At 45.4% G+C, this 20,100-nt stretch overlaps 1 protein-coding gene across 4 annotated transcripts in view; it reads right to left on the bottom strand.

Moving 5' to 3' along the window:
- The window catches only part of Retreg1 (reticulophagy regulator 1), a 129,423-nt gene that overhangs the window by 26,598 nt on the left and 82,725 nt on the right, over positions 1–20,100 (bottom strand). The window contains exon 1 of one of the 4 annotated variants that reach the window (XM_038323857.1): positions 17,163–17,253. The exons of 1 other annotated variant lie outside the window; for it this stretch is intronic. Coding sequence is in view for 2 of the 3 variants with exons in the window: in XM_038323855.1 (XP_038179783.1) it covers positions 8,230–8,264 (35 nt within the window). In the remaining variant the exon portion in view is untranslated. Of the gene's footprint in view, positions 1–8,229; positions 8,365–12,942; positions 13,104–17,162; positions 17,254–20,100 lie in introns of those variants that run through there. 2 more of the 4 variants (XM_038323856.1, XM_038323855.1) reach the window with 2 other exon arrangements.

Below are 20,100 nucleotides of genomic sequence, written 5' to 3' on the forward strand. Positions count from 1 at the left end.
TGAACAATAGAAGCCACTCCAGAAATGCCAAACTCACGCCAGAGAATCTGATTCTTACAAACAATTCTCAGCACAGTCAAAACTTGCCTTTTCTAAGAACATAAGTACATTGTAATCCTCTCTCCTTATCTACGGGTGGAGTCTATAAGTTTTATGGCACAATTTTAAGATGTTCCACTGGAAAATGGGTTTGCTTTCAAAGTGAAGCCCTTAGGAGTTCAACTAGCTTGGAGTGAGAGGTCATGTTTTGAGTCAGGAGGATTTGTCCATTGCTGCCTCTGTTCTGTTTATGTGGCTGGCAAGGGGCCCCATCATCACGGTAATTACTGTGTGATGCTCATTAACATCATGCGTGTGGGAGTCGGCTCAGTTCTGGGAGCACCAGCCCCCACCCCTGAAACGCTTGCCTGCTGAGGAAGAGAATGTAGAAACCTTCATAACTCACTGCTGCCAGGCAGAAGGGACACTCAGGGCTTTGCTTCTTTCCATCACCTTTTTCCATATTAAGCACAACTGCAGCCCTCCCTCCCTAGAAAAAGGATCTGCTGCAGTATGGTGATGCCTCTTTGAGACACTACTACAGGTCACAATGCCAGCTCTTTAATAGACCTGGCTGGTATTTACCCAGTGAGTGAAGACTACTCCTGGAGCATGCCAACTCTACAAAAATAAGGCTAAAGTAGGAAAGTGGGCATGGCTTGAACTGGATGTTTCCCTCCTTTAAGGTCGCTGTTTCATCTGTATCCCTAAGGAAAGGGCTAACTGATCCATGAGAAGCCAAGCACCATGACTGTCCTCCGAGCCATCATGTTCCTTATGTGTCTCCAGGGACAGCTGGGACATTCCTGCCCCCTTGTTTCTCAATGTCAGCCCCAGAACACTTTGTGACCTAGATGTACTCCAGGCATTGCTACACCCAGGGTTTGCCCCTTGCCTTTCTCAGTCTGGGATTCTGAGACATCAGGTGTCTGAGAAGGGAGGTCACTGAAGACACTGGAGGAGCAAAGAAGGCTTAGAGTGAAGACGGATGGATGGGTTCTGAGGAGGCTGTGGAAGAAATGGATTTTAAAAGGGAGTGGTAGGGTTTGTGGAGACAGATAGCCTTGCTCAACATCCTCTTGTCACCCAAGTCACTAGATGAGGCATTCCTATTCAGACCAAAAAGCCTGAGGACAATATTCCCTCATGAAATCATTTGTATTTTACCCCTTCAGTTTTCTGGTGGAGTCACAAATAATTGCTAAAAAACATAAGCAGAGTTTAAAGAGTCAAAAATCCTTCCTCTGAGTTTCTTTCCCCATTGGTTCTTGTTATATCTAAAGAATTTAGGCAGCATCAGGGCCAGCCAAGCACAGAAAACTAAAAATATCCAGATTTTAATTGAAAGAGAAGTTTGGTGACTGAAGATAATCCCAGTTTTCAAAGCAACCTCTCTGCCCAGAACGTTAGCACTCTACTTTTTCAAACACAAAAAATGAGGCACTGTGTTCAAACCCCTACCCTTAACTGATCCTTTATGCCCTCTAGTCTTAAGTTGAAAGGCCAGGTGACTAAAACACACAATGCTCTCTTTTACATCTGTGTGTTACACGAATGCCTTTTGTGCCCAAAAATCTATTATGGGTTGTGAACAAATTTAACACGCATGCCCAGGACATGAGTACCAAAGCAGAGCAAGCTGCCTGGGGGCTGAGCCCTACTCTGGCTCTTGTAGCTGGTACCTTGAGATAGAATCGTGAAACCATGGAGGGAGGGTGGCCCCACGAGAGGCTGAGGGCCTAGAAGGGAAGGAGGAAAACATTCAGAGTGCACTCCACCATCCTCCTTACTGTCTAGAAGGGACGTGGAATGTTTCAAGAGAGAATTTTGGTATCTTTGTGTGGGGGGGTGGGGGTGGGGAGAACCAGAATATTTGTAGACAGGAAGAAATGGTTGTACTTTTATTCACTGAAGAAAACCTTAAACCTCTTGAGCTGGAAATAAGAACGAGAAAGTTCAGAGTGCCAGTAAGATGAACTCAAGCCAATGTATAAGAGAAATCTGCATGTGTGACCCTGAACCACCTCTCTGGCTGCTCATGGCCTTATAATATGCATGGTGTAAGCATCCTGGCTTGTCTGAGAAGCCATAAATACAGTTAGTCCTTTGCACGCACAGGATCCATGTTCGGGAATGACCCAGCCCAGGCCAGACATATCTGGGGGGAAAGGCTTATACTTGCACTGAAGAACCGAAGAGATCTGGGCACCCAGTGTTGAGGGTGAGAGACTGGGAGCAACCCCTAGAGATACAGCTGTACTTCTCATTCAATGCAGTCTGTGGCCTCGCACTAATGCACACATAGGCTTAAACAATTGTACAAAGGGTCAAGAGGAGGTGAGCTAAACGCACCCCCTGGAGTCCCATTGGAAACTGGAATAACATATAAACTGTTCATACTAGACCCTCCAGGAGCCCGTTCCAGAGCTGTGTGGGGAGCTGGGGAGCAGGTGACTCTGTGCCCACACAACTGAGCCACCATTGAGGGAGGGGTAGATTCTCATGTCCCGTCTGCCACGGGGATGCACACAAGAGTCAGACCACAGTGACTGACGTTTGAACTCAGTCGTGACCTAGTTAATGTTGCTTAAGGATGTGTGTCCCTTGCATATTATTATTTACTGCTTCCGGGAATTTAACAATGGCCCTTCACACCATTAGGGCAGGCACTATGATCAACAATTAGTAAACGTAACCTCGTGAAACTGAAAGGCTTGTATGGGGGAAGGATACCCTACCTTTGTCATCTGGACAAAGCAGCAGCCTACAGAATGGGAATTTTTTTTTTTTACTAACTCCATGTCTGAAAGAGGACTAATATATAAAATATATAAAGAACTCGAGAAACAAGATATGAAAAAAACCAAATAGTCCAACTTAAAAATGAGGTACATATCTAAGAAAGGTGTTCTTAATAGAGGAAACTCAAATGGCCGAGAAACACTTTGAAACTGTAGTAAAGGGCAGGATGTTTGTCCCCTGGGCCATTCAACGAATACAACATGATGAGAATGGCACTGTGCCCATGTCTGGGCCAAGGTCTTAAGGAAATGGCAGCTGATCCTTCCTCCCTTCCAATCTCCTCACTCCCTACTTAGGAAAACCATAGTGCATGTCCCATCTCATTTATAAGTGGCACAATTAATCTCAATAATGACTAGAAGATATGGGCAAATCCAGGTAGGATATTCTGGCAGGCATTTTAAAAACATTCTCAAGTTGTTTAGATGCCACTGGAAAGTACTTTCAAGTGAAAAATCAATAAAAAAATACATCTATGTGTATGTACACATACCATATGCTAAACATACCTGTCAAAAAATTCACCAAACAAGTATAATTACATTATATATGTATAATTATACGTACCATAAAATTACATCAGGGTACTGGGGTTAGAGCTGATCTTTTCTACTTTGTTCTTTCTTTTCTGCATTAACATTTTTATCTCCCCCAAATAAATAACTAAAGCTTCCTTCAGTAGAACATCTTCCATGGGAAGACTTCTTTAGAAATACATTCATGATAGTAAATGAGACTGGCCCTTCAAGAAAAGATCCATGCTCCCATGTATTCTACACAACCTGGAAATACACATCATGAAGAAGTGAAAAAATGACATGTATTTTGATGCCAAGTTGCCATTAAGAGTTAAAAGGCTTGTGGTACCAAAACCAGGATAGCCCACCCAATTTTAACCTTGCTCTGTCAGTCACTAGGGATAGATAGACCTGCCTACAGCCTGCCACAGATAGTCTGTGGTCCTTTGGCATTAAATGATAGAGACCTTCATCATATTTAGTGATGGCAACAAAGACGGTATCACCATTTACTTATAGACTAGAAATCAGCTTCACTGGGGTGGGAATGCCAGAAATCTGTTAGGTCCCTACAGGGTTCAGGAAGCAGGTCACTGGTTCAGTAGCGGTTAAGATATTGCCCACAAAACAAACTCCCCTGCAATAAGGACAGACTGTAGTGTTCTACATGTTCTTAATCAGGTTCAAATATTAGCCCAGCTGGGTCAAAGTAGGATTTCAAGAGTGATAAATATTTTCCATGATTGTGTGGGAGAACAGAGAAAGATAAATCATTAATTCCTTCAACCAAACTTGGAAAAATATCCGTGGTGCCTTCAGAATAGAGAAGATGTAGCCTTGTTCAAACTAGTGCCATCAGGACACAGAATAGAGAAGATGTAGCCTTGTTCAAACTAATGCTGATGCTGATGTTGGCCCATCATCATTTGCGTGACCTCCACAGGTTCGTGAGAGCCACTATGGGAATTCTCTAACTCCTCAGTGGCCTGGTGAAGAGGGGAGCATTCACACCACAAGAATCAGCTAATGCTGAAAGACTGGGCATTTCCTTCCCCAGAGGGCAGCTGCTGAAAATCTATAGACATCACTCCTACCCAGGCCCAATCAGGGGTCCTGCGCATGCCTCCACACTAGTCTGCAATATGCTCAGAATGCCTTCTCTTACAGTCTTGTCAGCTTCATTTACACCACTCATTTCCAAATGAAAGGTGGCACGAATACATTCAAGGACACAAAAACTTAAATATGTTTGCTCATAGGAATCCACCTCAACTGAAGGGCAAAGTACACCAAGTTGGCTTTGACGCACCTGGTCACATTTCTGTGTCAGGTCTAGATTTTAAAGAAATGGCATTCTCAATGGATAGGCCACATCCATGACATAAAATCACACCTAAAATCCTTCCAGTATTAACTATTATAACAATGAAATTATTCTTGAGTTTCCAATCAATTTCTTTTAATCTTCCAAAACTAAAATTCAATGCAATCACTAATAACATTTTCATACTAATTAGCCCATTGTGTGTTTAAAAAAAAGCCTTGGATTTCTTAAATATAACCACCTTTCAACAACCCAGAAACAAATCCAGGCTAGACAAGACTAGTCTGAAACCCCCAAGTCTAGAATGCTCTAAGATCTGAAACTTCCTAAGGGCTGGCATGATCCCACAAGTAAAATCTCCCACTTCAGATTTCATGGTCACAATGCAAGCACACTAAAAACACTTAGGAAGCTAAATTTTACCATGTAAAATACATAAGTGGGTTTCATGTGTAGACATGGATCCCATCCCCAAGACATGCTAATTACAGCTATGCAAATATGCCAAAATGTAGAGAAGGACCAGAAGACCCTGAAATCCAAGACTGTTGGAGCAGGAATTTCAGAGGCGCGATGTAACAGTCTCCACCACGCTAGAGCAGAGGACAAAAGAAAGATCTTGGAAACACAAATTGAATTCACAGTTCTAGAGTCCTGGTGACGTTTGCACACAAGCTTGTACATCTTCACTACACTGCAAGTAGAGGACCAGCAGCGCCCAAGTCCAGATCTACCACAGAGTCGTGTAAAGACACCAGAGCCTCAGCACCTACACCAGGTGTTCACTCATGCTGCCTCTTTAAAGTGTATCCTTGGCCCTACGGCCTCGAGTGCTCTTACTTAGGGATTCTTTCACCCCGGGACCATCTTCCCCCTCAGACCCTTTGCTCCAAGACAGCAGGGTCCACACCTACCAACCCATCACTGGTACAGCCACGAGTCAACAAATGTCTGCTGTGTGAACAGGTAATTGTGTGGAGATAACTACCCAGTTGGAGTGTCTGCATGACAAGACACACTAAAAGCATAAACCGAGTTTCACGTTTGGACGGATCCCACCCTCATGCCTCAGGCCTATCTCCTTCCATGTCAACTGGAATCGGGGATAGGTGACTCCTCCACGTCCCATCACCCTTCTAATCAGGGCACTTCACAGGGCCAGCCTGGCTGCCACTCTAAGGCAGGAACCAAATGAAGGAGCCGCAGACCGCAGGCTACCGCAGCTTTCCCATATGCCTGGAGCTAGTCTACCTTCCAGGTCTCCCCTTTCTTCTTTGCCATCCAGTGCTTCTAGCTTAGATATCTATCTACCTTCTGGGCCTGCTTCACTAAGGTTTTCTTGCCCTTTCCCCTCAACTCTTGACCTTGAAACTGGTTGTGAGTCCTCCAGTGTTGTTCTAACAGCTTTGACTAACGACAAGGAGGGTTTCCTCTTCCATCTGGTGAATTTAAGATGGGACCTGGAGCCACTGGACTGTAAGCCACTAGCAGATGGTGTCTGCGAGCCTGAGGCTACATCCCCCTACAAGGCAGGCACCCCTACCCTGCGGGCTTCACTGCTTCTTATTGTCGTTTGTTCGTTTGCTTGGTTTTCAAAGGTTATTTTAGTATTGATTTTGTTTTATCAAAGACCAAACTTTTATTTAGCACTCCGGGAGTTACAAAGCAATCCAGGACATTAAATTCCAAAATGAGACTCAAGTAACATAATCAGCCTTGATGTGAGATTCAATTAGGAACTGCTGCAATGAAGTCCAGAGAACACGTCTGTCAGCAGATTCGTGACTATAATAGTTATTTCTCTTTCAGACGTGGCACCAAAGGACTTAGCCAAAGGCACGTAATCTCAAATTTAGCAAGAGAAAAATTATCTCCCAATTAAAAATATTTTATTTCTAGCCTAGCTCCAATCTTTCACCATTTCTCCATAGAGAAAGAAAAACCAAACAAATACATGAGACAAATCAATGAAGAAAATCCGCCAAATGTTGGGAATAAAAGTGAGCCTGTCAGAATAAAAACTGAGGGCCAGGGATATGTTACCTCATATCCCTGATAGGAGTGAGAGGGGTTCGCACGTGCAATGCAACATTTTACAGTCCCTGAGGGCAATAGTAATTATCATGTATATATTTATGTGTGTATGCACACACATGGTCCTTTTCACCTGTTTATATTTTTTTTAATTGGTGAGACTTCCAGAGAAAAAGCTAAAGCTTTTTCGGTTCACATCGCAAATAGCTCATGATATTTCTTATCAACAGTTAGTTACTATTTAATTCTGATAATGCTGCTTCTCAGGAGAGCAGTGCTCACTCCCTTTGTGCCAAGTCTCTCTCCTTGAACCATCAGATGATAAGGATTCCTGAGCCCCTGGTGTAAAACAGTTGATCAATGCATTTCCATTAGCTGAGTATTCCTTTAAAATGCCCAGCTATCCCAAACTGCTCATGGAGCCAGAGGGAATGCCTAGGCGTTAGAGAAAACGGAAAGCCTTGCTTTCAGGAAAGTTCAGAAGTCTGGGGACACAAATGTATGACACCCATGGACCAACCTATCAACCAATGCGGATGTTTCAATGTCTCTAAAAATGTTGTCTTCGCTAGTCAATCACTCCAAGGATAGTGCCATGCACTGTTACAAAGGACATAGTCTCATTTTACCCAGAAACTTGCTCAATAGAATACCAATCTGTCCCCTTTTCATTTAATAGGATTTGGGAAAGATAGAAACTGGAGGACCACAGAGAAATGCAGCCTAAAGGAAACTACCACAACTGGTTAAATAGCCTATACCCTAGGACATGATTTACAGAAATGGTCTGAGGAGCTCTTGTTCCTAGAGACATCTGTTCTTTGGCAATAAGATGACCCATGAGCCCTTTCTTTGTTTTGTAATTTTCTCTCAGATTCAAATTTTGGTGACCTCAATTGGAAATCCGATGGGGATACCAAGCTGATTCCCGTAATGTCTGTCTGGGCCGGATGGGCGACTCCATGGGTACAGCTAGACTCGAGCCAGCTTGCACTGTTGCCTGCCTGGTACTCACGCTTTGGCAGTAAGAAAGCAATGAAAACACTTACAACCAGGCACCCAGGGCAGAGAGCTAACTGAATTTTCAAAACCCATAGCTTGAGAAGTATTTAAATATCAAAATTGATAAATTGGCTTAGTATTCAACTCTTACAACTGCCTGTCAAATCTTTAAAATGCAAACTTTAAAAAAATGTGAACTTAGATTTCGACGTTGACCATCTCAAGTCAAAAGAAACATCAAAAACTTCAATTAGACTCACACTGTACGTGGGGAAATGAGTTTTAAAAGTTCCAGGATGTTATTTCCGTATTCAAGGAAAAATAGACCCTTCTTTGCCATGTATTTATTTCTGAGCTTAGATTACTAATTTTGTCTCTTTTCTGCTAGCTTCTGCCAAAGAAAATTTCCTAGAATTATAATTTTCATTTAAACACTTTTAAACTTGTCACAATATGTTTAAGATGAGCAACAATGAAACAGACTCCAGACAAATAAAATGCCATGATTACCTTCTGCCTGGCCCACAGTCGTCGCCTTCAGGCATTTCTGCCCTTTAAGAGTAACTGCGGCTGCACCTGCCTCCACAGCGAACACAGCCAGACAATGCTGTCTCTCCACTCACCGGCGGGCAGGAGAATTCTTCCCTTTCTACTCAGAAAGTCGGTGTTTACAAACTTGCAGAGTGCCTGCCTACTGCCTTGAATGAAGCAGACCAGTGGACTATTGTGACAGTCCCCAGCTAAAAATAAAGAGGTCACCTCTCAGTCCAGGCACTCTGACAGGCAGCTGGGCGGGAGTGTTGCCCAGGGGCCCAGCATTTTTCCCTGAAGTCGTGTGAGAAGGTGTCACCAGGGATGACTTCACCCAGCAGCCTGCCTGCCTGCCTGCCCTCTTTTTTTTTTTTTTCCTGGCAAGTTCTAGGCACCTACCAAAGGTGCAGTGGCCACAGGCAGGTTGAAACCTCACTCCGGCTATCAGATCTCTCCTCCTTTTAGTCACATGGGGAGTTGGAGAGCAAAGAGAGAAGGGGGGATGGAGGGAGTGAGGGGGGAGGGAGGGGAGGGAGGGAGGGAGGGAGGGAGGGAGGGAGGGAGGGAGGAGCAACAAAACAAAGCTGTCCCAGCAATAAGAGAGGGAGGTTTGTTTGCACGATACCTGCAGCTCAGCAAAAAGTCTCTTACTCAAAAGGAGAAAACAAGGAAGACAAAACAAAAACAAAACCCCACAAAGTCATGGGGCAGTCAGTTGTGAGGGACACTGATTTGCAAGGAAAGCTCTCTCTGGGCCATCGAGGTTCTCCAGTTCACAACAGGCACACACTGAACATGAGCCCACGTGACCAAAAGTCCCCCCCCCCCACACACACACAGTGTCTCTGTGGGGAGGGAGCACAGGGAGCAAGCACAGGCACATGACCCTGTGGTGGCTTTGGGGGACTTTATACTTCAGTTCCTTGATGGGCATTTCTCAGTCGCTACTCCCTTCACAGTACCTAGTTTCCTGCCGAAATCTCAGTGGAGACCTCCAATTGCCGCGCACCGCGCCCCCCGTGTCTGCATTCGGTGAGCTTTTACCCTGTTACCGAGCTTCGGGCAAGGGGCTGGAGGTTAAAAAACACAGACACACACAGACAGAGACAGAAACATGGGTCATCTTTGAATTCCCCAAGAATGCCCCCTTTATTGTGTTCAGGGGCAGATTATATAGAGATAGCCACACCCCAGCCAAACCCACCAGAAACCACTCTCCTGCCATCAGGAACTCCTGAAGGTCTCGTGCTCAGAGCTGCTGTAGGCACTCAGATCAGGGCATTACAAGAAATTCAGGATCTGGGGTCTCACTGCTCCCAACAGTTTCCCAAATGCCAGGAGACTCCTTTACCACCACCTCATAAAAACACTTAGTTAAAACCTGAACCCATTCTCTTTTCCTATTTTCCTATTAAGAACGTAAGGGAAGACTTAAAGCAAGATCTAATAATTAAAAAGTGATAATTTTTCCTTTTAAAAATACATATGATCTATTTGTTGTGTTAAATGTCTTTTATGGGGTTATTTTACATAATGACTTTGCTAAAAATGGTTTTCCAGATCACTGAGGCATTGAAAAGTCAGAGGATTTAAAATAATTTTCTGCTTTCTTTTGAAAAATGTTGGTGATCTTGTGGTGTATGCATGCCAACTCTAAGAGAGAGATACTAAAAGGACACAGTAAATAAAATAAATGCCCTGCCAAAGTGAGCACTCTCAGATACATAACTTGAAAGCCCATTCCCATTCAGAGGTTAGCAGAACAGCCTCTGGAGGCCAAAGCCGTGCACTACATCACTAGACATTGCAGTTTGTAAGAACTGAGAAGCTAGAACGCTAAGAGCGGTTCTGCATGATGTCACCACTTGCCCTGCACATAGACGGCACCGAGGGCTAACTCCACTGTCTCACGCTCGCTTCTGACCAGTCTAGCACTTTAATTTCTCTCTCTCTCTCTCCAAACTCCCATCTATTTCTTTTTTTGTTTGTTTGTTTTTTTGGTTTTTTTTTTGTTTTGTTTTTCGAGACAGGGTTTCTCTGCAGCTTTAGAGCCTGTCCTGGAGCTAGCTCTTGTAGACCAGGCTGGTCTCGAACTCACAGAGATCCGCCTGCCTCTGCCTCCCGAGTGCTGGGATTAAAGGCGTGCACCACCACCGCCCGGCTCTCCCATCTATTTCTTAAATAGCTAAACAGACCTCTGCTTCTGGTTAGCACTGATCTGAAGACACACCCCTGAAGCATCCCTTAGTTCCGGAAGAATTCACTGACAGTGCCAGCGACTATCACGAGACAGTAACACACCACTTTGGAGCGCTCAACCCTTGGTGCATTTCCAAATTACTTGCTACAGCTGGATTCCCCCTGAGGTATTTCTGCGGCATTTTGTGAAATTCACAAGGATAAAGATGGAAAATAAAGACAGCACAAGCAACAAATCCCAGACTGTTGCTACTTAGCCGGTGGCTGTTCCTACTGAGGCTCTGTCTGTCACGTCTTTACATAAGGGTCACTTTCTGTCCTGGAAACTAGGTACCGTGGGTCCACTCACTACTGCTGACCTGAAAAGTTAGTGAACAACCAGAACGTAAAATGACCCAAGGAAACTCTCGCCAAGATTTTTCAGATGTTATCATAGCCTCAGAAAGTTAGATGGCCTGCTGGTGACAGTTGCCTACAGGTTGGAGGCAGTGCCTCTAGCCAAAGCCAGAAGAGCCCTCACAACAGGCAAAAGACCAAAGCTCGTGTCCTAGACAATTTTGGCGTTTTAGGTTTCCCTCTGCTCACACTCTCCTCAAATATGTGTACATTAACTTTTAATAATGTACTTTATTTTTCCTTTGACATTCCATATGGCCTAAAAAAATCTGTCTCCTTTCCTTGGTGACTACAGCCTCCATAAATCTACAGTATAAACGTTTTATATTGTTGCTATATCCTCAACAGCAGCTTCGAGGAACACTCGGTTTCCACCAGGGATAACAGGGCAGACCCCACTCCCATCTCTTGGAGATTAAAAAGCAGTCTGAGCAATGAAGGGCAAAAAGCCACTGCCCTTGTAGAGTGCCCTTGTAAGCTGTTCTCATATTCCCTTCCAACTTCACCAGGTATCAACCTGGATTAGTCCCAGGCATTGCCTTCCAGGATAAAAACTAGAATGCTCACCGCGTCTGAGCGAAGGAAGGCTTTGCGTTTATGTTCTAAGAGGGTGTCAGCAAAGCCATTGGGCAGCTCCAGGGACTTGCAGTAAATGACACCCCAGGATATCCCTTCTACCTCCTGCTAGGGAGATTTCAGACTTGATAGCTGGGTCTCCAGAAGCCTCTTTCAGTAAGATGTGAGCTGTGCAATGGAAGGAAAGCCTGGCAGAGTCCTCCTGATAAAGCAGCTGCCTGGGCTGGCGGACACTGAGAGCAGTCAAGGGCTGGATAACTTTTACATTTTGTAAACTGCAAGTGAGGGAGACAAAGATGTTTAACGCCACTGTTCTTCTGAAATACCACTGGAGTAGCTCCCTCTCACCCATGGTTTTCTTTTCTATGTTGTCAATTATCCAGAACCAACCATGGTCTAATAATCCCAATAGGAAGTCCTACGAATCAACAAGCCACCAATTTCATCTTAAATCATCCTGTGATGTCCTCCTTTTTCTGTCCTGGCTCTCTTTCTATCCCAGCATGGGGATCATTTTTCTTTTCCAGTACCAACCATGTGTATGTTACCTGCTTGTTAGTCACTTAATAATCATCTTGAGTTATCAAATAGACTATCAAGGTAACTGTAGTGCCTAAATCCAAGTGACCATTATTAAACCTATAATAATGGCGCCAAAGCATAAGGAGCTGCCTTTAAAACGATAAGGTGAAAGTTCTTGGCTTAATAAAAATTTGAAAACCGTGCTATGATCTGCAGGACATTATAGATCTGTACTCTACCTGCTTCATACATAAAACTTTATCATATGTATGCATGGCTGTTTTACATGTTTTATATGTACAAAAGCGGTACATATCAGGTTCAGTTAATGCGTGGATTCAGACATCCACCGTGGTCTTGGAAGATACCCCCTGTGGATGAAGAGAGACTACTGTAGTCAACCCAACTTAACCCTGCCCAGACTATTTCCCTAGACGTATAAACAGTGGACATCAAAACAAAACAACACAACAACGACGCCAGTAAAACTAAGCCCAAAAGCAGAGCAGAGATCCGTCTGTCCGGCCACACCGTGCAGGAGGAAAGAACTGACGCGCCCTCCTCCCCGGCTGCCACACACATCTGCCATGTCTGAAACATGTCAAAAATACCACTTAAAAAGAACACTATGGGCCGGCGATGGTGGCGCACGCCTTTAATCCCAGCACTCGGGAGGCAGAGGCAGGTGGATCTCTGTGAGTTCGAGACCAGCCTGGTCTACAAGAGCTAGTTCCAGGACAGGCTCTAAAGCTGCAGAGAAACCCTGTCTCGAAAAACCAAAAAAAAAAAAAAAAAAAAAAAAAAAGAACACTATGAGGCAAGATGAAACAACTGTACTAATTTAGGGGTCCACAGGGGCCCCACCCTAATTAACTTATCAACTCTTAAGTACCTCCGAGGGCCTCACCTCCAAATATTGTCAGCATATGAATTTGCATATTGAGTTTTCCCTGGACAGGAGCCTCTTTCTTGGGCGCACATCGGAAACTCAGCACTTACCCTCTGAACAATTTTCTGTCCATCAATCCTCAGCCCTCATGACCATCTGTCTCCTTGGCTATGCGTTCCCACTCTCTCACTGAAAAGTTAAACCCGAGTTCTCCCTTCTGCTGCAGAAACCCTTACACATCAGTCTCCTGAATCACCTGTCTTCTCACTCTGTGACGTGTCAGGGTAAGTTTCCCAGCAGCAGAAGTTGTCCCTGAGGACAGTGAACAGCTATGACCCAGTAGCTAGGGACACGGACTTTGGACCCAGATGTGGATCCTGGTGGAAAGCCACTGCTTCCATCCCAATGACTCTGGCAAGTTCTCCACAAATCCCTGCACGTGGGCTTCCTGGTGTGACTGAAGTGTCGTCATGGGGCAAGCACTCGGTGCTGAGGAAACGGCAAATGTGCTGCTGCAAACGGCACTACCCTCTGAGTACTGCTAAAAAACACATTAGCAGTCACACTGTGGCTTCCGGACTGATGATTGGTTGGTTAGCCAGGACTAACATCTGGTCAGTTATTCTAGAAGGAACCTCTTGATTCTTAGTCTAGAGGAACATGAACCTAAATCCCAGGTGATACCACAACATCCAAACTTGGGTACGATATGTACTCCAAAGGGAACAAGCCTTCCTTGCGCATTGTGAGCCTGGCTCTCCTCAACACCACATCTCAGATTTGGATGATAGACAGCTACCGAAGCTTCGGGGCATCGATCACCCTCTCAGAGGCTGCAGTGGCTCTCAGTCTCTGTGCACGCACTGTGCTGGCCCAAGTCTACAGGGCACTGAAAACAAATGAGGCAGGCTACCTTAGGGAGGTAACTTCTGAATAGTGTCATTCGGTGCCAGTTCAGGCAGCTCCTGGGGATAGGCATGCCACAAAGACGCAGAGGCCTTGTCAGCTGATGTCAGGCAGGGTGTCCTGGGATGTTTGTGGCTGTTAGGGAAGGCCCATTCTATTTCAGAGGCCTTATCTTGGCCCTTCTCACAGTCCCTCAGCCGACTGCAGCCAAGTAAGTACACCTGAGGTGTGGCTTGGCTCCCTAGTCGGCCCTCAGGCACCTGGATCTCCAGGGGAGTTTCGGGGATTTTCTTATAGGTAGAAATCTGGCAGGGGCAGCTAAAGGATCCTCTATAATACACAAGTCCTCAATGCCAAGACTCCTAGCCCTTTCCCTGGGACTCGGGGGAAGGTCTGCAAGCCTGGCTGGGTGGGAGCCTTCCTGCCTCAGTTTACCAGTCAGATGCCTGGATTCTTTCTGTATCTTCCTCATGGGTCAGAGCCAGAGTTCTCCAGGTCCCTTCGGGGCTCTAATACCCTTAACATTTTATCCCTTCTAACTCTTCACCCCTTGATCTCAGGTCAGCTCTCCCTTGCAGAGCAGACTGGAGGGATCCCTCAGCCAGGGCCTCCTGAGGTGAGCATGTTCCTCCAGTCCCTGCTGCTGCATCCTCTCTGAGTTTCTGGAAGTAACGCTTTGTGATAGGCACCTCCATCTGGGTTTTCCCAAGAGCACCTTAGAACATCAAAAAACACCCAGATACTCTACAATCGCATCATTTGCCTCCTACCTTTTCCTCATTCCCACCCTTCCCATGTACCTCTGCCTGAACGCTCTCAAATTATGGCCCTTTTCTTCAGTTGTTTTTACACACACACACACACACACACACACACACAGCACACACTTCTAAATATATAAATACAACCCCCTCAGTCCATATAATGTTACATACACCCATATACATGCATACATACATATATACACATGCACACATATGACTTTAGGGATGACCACTTGGTACTGGATAACTAATTGGTCTGCTTCTCTGTGGAGAAGACTGTTTCTCCTGCTCTCAGCCTATAGTTGCCTATAGCTTTTTGTCTAGGGTTGAGGACCATGCTAGTCACTAAGCCTTGGTTGCAGGAACTGTGTTGTAGATGTATCAGCTGGGACTGGGAAACACACTGTGTCTAATATTAGCACTCAGTGCCACAAAAGGTCCCAAAATGCACCATTCACGGTAGTGTCCACTGGCCAGCTGTGACCCTTGAACACTTGAGATGCAGCTAATCTAAATTGAGATGTGCTGTAAATATACTCACTGGCTTGTCTTTAGACTAAATGGAAAACAGAATGGCAAACATCTCATTAATAACTGTTATGTGGACGGCACACTGAAAGAGTTCCTTTGAATATACTAATTACAGTTATAGAAAGCGGTTTCACCTTTTTCTATTAAATACATCTACTATAGCTGATGTTGTTGGATTCTATTGGAACTGATCAAGGGCTTTAATTAGGTACCAAAATTAGTCCAAATAAAGCATAAAACAAAGTTACAGTGAGGGGTTGGGAAGATGGCTCAGCGCTTAAGAGCACAGGCTGTTCTTGCAGGGGACCTAAGTTCAATTCCCAGCACCCACAGGACAGCTCACAACCATCTCTAAATTTATTTCTAGGGATTGAACACCCTCTTCTAGCCTCTGGAGACAATGCACACTCACGGCGCACAGACACGCAAACAGGCAAACCACTCACGCATATAAAATAAAGTTTAAAGGTGCAGTACTCACACAACCTTAGAAACTGTTTCAACAACGTTTCTGAAATTGCTGTTAGTCAGAAGGGACAAAGTAGAGATCATAAAAAGTACCAAGAGGGTGAGACTGACAACAGTCCACAGGACATTTCCTCCCTCCAGATCCTGACTCAGGCGGAAAGACAGGCTCTTCTCTCCCTGCCCATACTCCACTGATGTCAACAGAGAATTCATTTTCCACAAAAGTTCGGAGGACATAGTGTACACTTTGCACCAGAGGAATGAGGAAGGACACCAGTATTAGGGCCAGAATACTTCTGGAGCGACGAAAAAAAAATACAGAACATTTTTCTCCTTGGATGAAAAACAAAGTAAATCAAAGGATTTAATTTGCATGTGTGCACATGGCACAAACAATACCACTGAGTACTGTCAGTCTGCTGGGTAACCAAGTGTCCCAAACAGGTGCCTCTCTCCTGCTCTGGGGTTCGTGGAGTCACACTGAGACCCACCCTGGATTCCTCGTTCTGACAACAACACGGAGATATTTTTCTCTCAAGGGCGATGTTATGCCAAATCTTAATACAGAAAAGATATAGCAACAGCAAAACTTAGACGTGCTCTTGAAGTCCCAATGGAGTTCACGTAAGACACACAGCCTCAGTCTAAGGGCGATCGACACAGTCCTGTGGACCTACAGACCAGATACAGGCATGAGAGAGGTGGGATAAGCATGGCTAGACAGTGAAAAGGAGAAAATGGAGCCTTTCCCCCACTGTCTTTCTTCATCCTTACACCGGACTCCACCCACTGTAACTCTCTTTGCTGGAAGCATCACACGCGAAGTTTCCCTCCACATTCTTTCCAGCTAAACCACCATATCAACCTCTCCCACACCTGAGCTCTGACCACTGCCTATCTGTCTGTTTTCTAGAAATATCCCTGCTTTGGGTGTGTCTGAAACTCATTTATCAGAAGTTTAATCACCAGGTTGATGTTGATAGGAGATGGGAATCAATGAATGGTCCCTGGGTCCTGAGGACGGAAGTTTCATGAATGAGTCTGTCTCCTTAGGGCAGGATTGGGTTAGTTATCACAAGAGTATCCTGAATCTCTTAATAGAGCTCCATTCAATGTCACTACTTTTCCAATTGTGGTATTGAGTGGTTAATGCCCACCCGAAGGGAAGTACGCAGTCCCCTCGTTCACTGGCATGGCTCCACAGAGGCTGGCAGGTGTAAAGGTATCTGGAGAAGAGTAGCAGGAAGTGGCAGGGAATTCTGGGTGCCAGGGTAGCCTTGGGAAGGGTGCCAAGGAAAAGGAGGCAGTCTGGCAAGAGCTTAGGGAAGAAGCAAGAAGACAATAGGCACCCCTACCTTATGAACCACATCACCCCACCACAAGGATTTCTTGGCTGGGTCCAACCACTGTTGTGACCCATTTCCTAACATGGAAATGTTCTCCTCAGCTGCCTTGTGGGGGTGGCGTGATCACCTGGAACTAGTTTTGCTCCTTCTCAATCCCTGATTACCACTCTCCTTTAGTTGACCTGCGCTTCTGTCAGCAAACCCATTTCTTTCTCCTTCCCACTCTCTCTTTAGCCGTACACACTCCTCTATGCCCCGCAGGAAAGCACCCGTGAAATTCCCACAAGAATTTAGACACTTGTGGGGTCAAATTACCCAGTGGAGTCTGTCTGTTCTCCACCGCCTAGCCGCTCCTGCTTGCTCTTTCCCACACATATGGTGCATATGTGTTTGAGTGGTCTAGTTCCTTGACAGAGAAATCCTAGTTCCAAGAAATTTAGAACAAACACCACAGCCACGAGAGAACTCTGGCAAGCCTCACTGACCTGTGCAAGCAGAAGGCTTTGGAAACTTTCCAAGGCCACAAGGGGTGGAGACAGAGGTCTTTGAAGACAGGAAAGGGGGGCGGTGCTCAGATCAAAACAAAGTTTATCTCCAGAGTTTAAAAACACAGCCTAACGCGGGGAACAATTATATACAAGCACCTGTTTAATGATGAGTTGTGAGATGACTTGTGATACGCTGATCTTCCTTATTATATTTTGCTTATGTTGGTGTTGAAACATTTTCCCCGCTTGAACAACGGATAAGATGTTTCTTGGCCGTGCATTTACACAGCTCTTTTGCAAGGAAGTCAAGCTGAGCTAAAGGTCGTTAGCCACACAACCGTGACACTCTGAAGCCATGGGCTGGGTGACAGAAAGCTTCCTCCAAGTCTCTCCTTGTCCTGTGTCATGTGGCAAAGCAGGGGCCTAGGCCAGGTAAGCGCTACCTGTGACCCAGCCTTGGCCCCCGGTGAGATGTCCTCAGACACAGAAGGAACTTCTCAGGCCCTAGGGTTTGGAAAACCACACTACTGGCCAACATCCTCCAGCCTCCGCGACCTTCTTGAAGAGGAAACAGCTAATTCAGAAGGATTGGCTACAAGGAAGGCTGGGCGCCATGTTGATCCTGATGAGTGGGGAAAGGAGACGGATTTACAGAACCTCCTCACTGCTTCTCCTCACGGTGCAGCTCCAGCGATATCCTAACACGGTGCAGCTCCAGCGATATCCTAACATGGTGCAGCTCCAGCGATATCCTAACCCAGTGCAGCTCCAGCGATATCCTAACACGGTGCAGCTCCAGCGATATCCTAAAAGACAACTATTTACCTACAGCTCTCACTGCCTGCTGATAAGTCAAGTATGTCAGGAGCCTGGCTCACCCCCATTTCCCACTAACAGGACAACCTGAAAGGATCCCATATGTATTTTTGCATCTATCAGGCTAGAAACAAAAGCCCCTTTGCCACAGCCCTTGGCACTGGGTGTCTTAGTTAGGGTCACTCTTGCTGCACTGAAACACCATGACCAAAAGCAAGTTGGGGAGGAAAGGGTTTATTTGGCTTACTCTTCCACACTATAGTCATCACTGAAGGAAGTCAGGACAGGAATTCAAGCAGAGCAGGAACCTGGACACAGGAGCTGATGCAGAGGCCATAGAGGAATCCTGCTTAGTAGCTTGCCCACTATGGCTTGTTCAGCATGCTTTCTTATAGCACCCAAGACCACCTGCCCAGGGATGGCATCACTCACAATGGGCTGGGCCCTCTCCTATCAATCACCAAGTAAGAAAATGCCTTACAACCCAATCTTATGGAGGCATTTTCTTAATTGAGGCTTCTTCCTCTCACATGACTTCAGCTTGTGTCAAGTTGACATAAAACGATCCAGCACACTAGGTTATTCATAAAGTAAGAAGTTTTATTTCTTATATTTTAGAAGGCTAGAAAGTTCAAGGTCAAAGTACCTGCTTGCTGGACTCTCTCACTGCATGGCAGAAGGCAAAAAAGCAGGAGGACACATCCAAGAGAAAGGGGTGGAACTCACATTTTCATCAGGACACTACAACCACAGCAACTAGCAACTAAGCTAGCGCCTTAGCAAGATGGGTTTCGGGATGCAGCGTCCACACTTGACAACACACACACAAACCTGTTTTGTTATAATGTCTCTGTTGAATCACTTTGGGTTTGGCAGATCATCCATAAAGACAGCCCAGACACTGCTATATACCCTGCCAGGGACCCCTGTCAGTTTCCTACATGCTCAAAGTATGTTAAAACTAAAAGCCAACATTGTTCCGTCACCATGAGCTAAACTCCAGATTCCCTTTGCATCTCAATGGTTTCTCGCTAACATTTGCATTCAAGCTTTAAATCCATCTTGTCATTCAGGGTTGATGAGAATTGCTGGGGTCTCTCACAGGTTTTCTTCCTTTTGCTTACTTTTCTTTCTTTTGTTTTTGTCTTTATTCTTATTTTTTTCCAAGCTATGGTTTCACTGTGTAGCCCTTTACTGTCCTGGAACTCACTCTGTAGACCAGGTTGGTCTGGAACTCAAAGAGATCCGCCTGCCTCTGCCTCCTGAGGGATAGGATTAAAGCCGTGTGCCACCATCTTTTCAAGAACTTAATAGTTCTGGGGTATTCTGCAGATAGCTTTCTGTTTGGATGTGTCTGCTGTTTTTCTCTGTATTAGACTGAGAGTCAGCAAGAAAACCTTGGAGTACACCAGCTCCCAGAGTGTTCAAAGGGCCCACATGACTTCCCACTGATAACGTCAATTGGATCATTTTGGTAAAGTCATGTTTTCAGATAGGCACACTGTAAAGTTGCCTCCCCCCACCCCCACCCATACTCTAATCCAATCTACACTCAAAGGATGATGGAGTAGAAAGGACCAAAGTCTTAACACCTTAGCAATGGAGCGTTGGCACATACGGGGATTTCTTCTCTCCCGTTTATTTAATGACTCATTTAAGAACCTTGTGCTCTGTTCTTCGCTGTACATTATCTACTATTGTAGCTCCAATTGTTCCAGCCACAGATGTGGTTTTAGCTCTCCCATCTGACCTCATCCTCTAACTCCTCATAGAGCCAGAGGCCACCTCTGCGGTGGTCACTCCTGCCCATTTAGCACTGATTTTCTCCACAGGTGAGACACCGAGTTCCCTCCAAAATGACCCCATCTCCTTTGGACCCAGTGTCAACACCAACCAGGAGCCGATGGGCAACAAATGTCTGGACCTCACACATATATCCAGCCCTGTGA

This window comes from Arvicola amphibius, chromosome 3 (genome assembly GCF_903992535.2).
Source record: "Arvicola amphibius chromosome 3, mArvAmp1.2, whole genome shotgun sequence".
NCBI lineage: Eukaryota > Metazoa > Chordata > Mammalia > Rodentia > Cricetidae > Arvicola > Arvicola amphibius.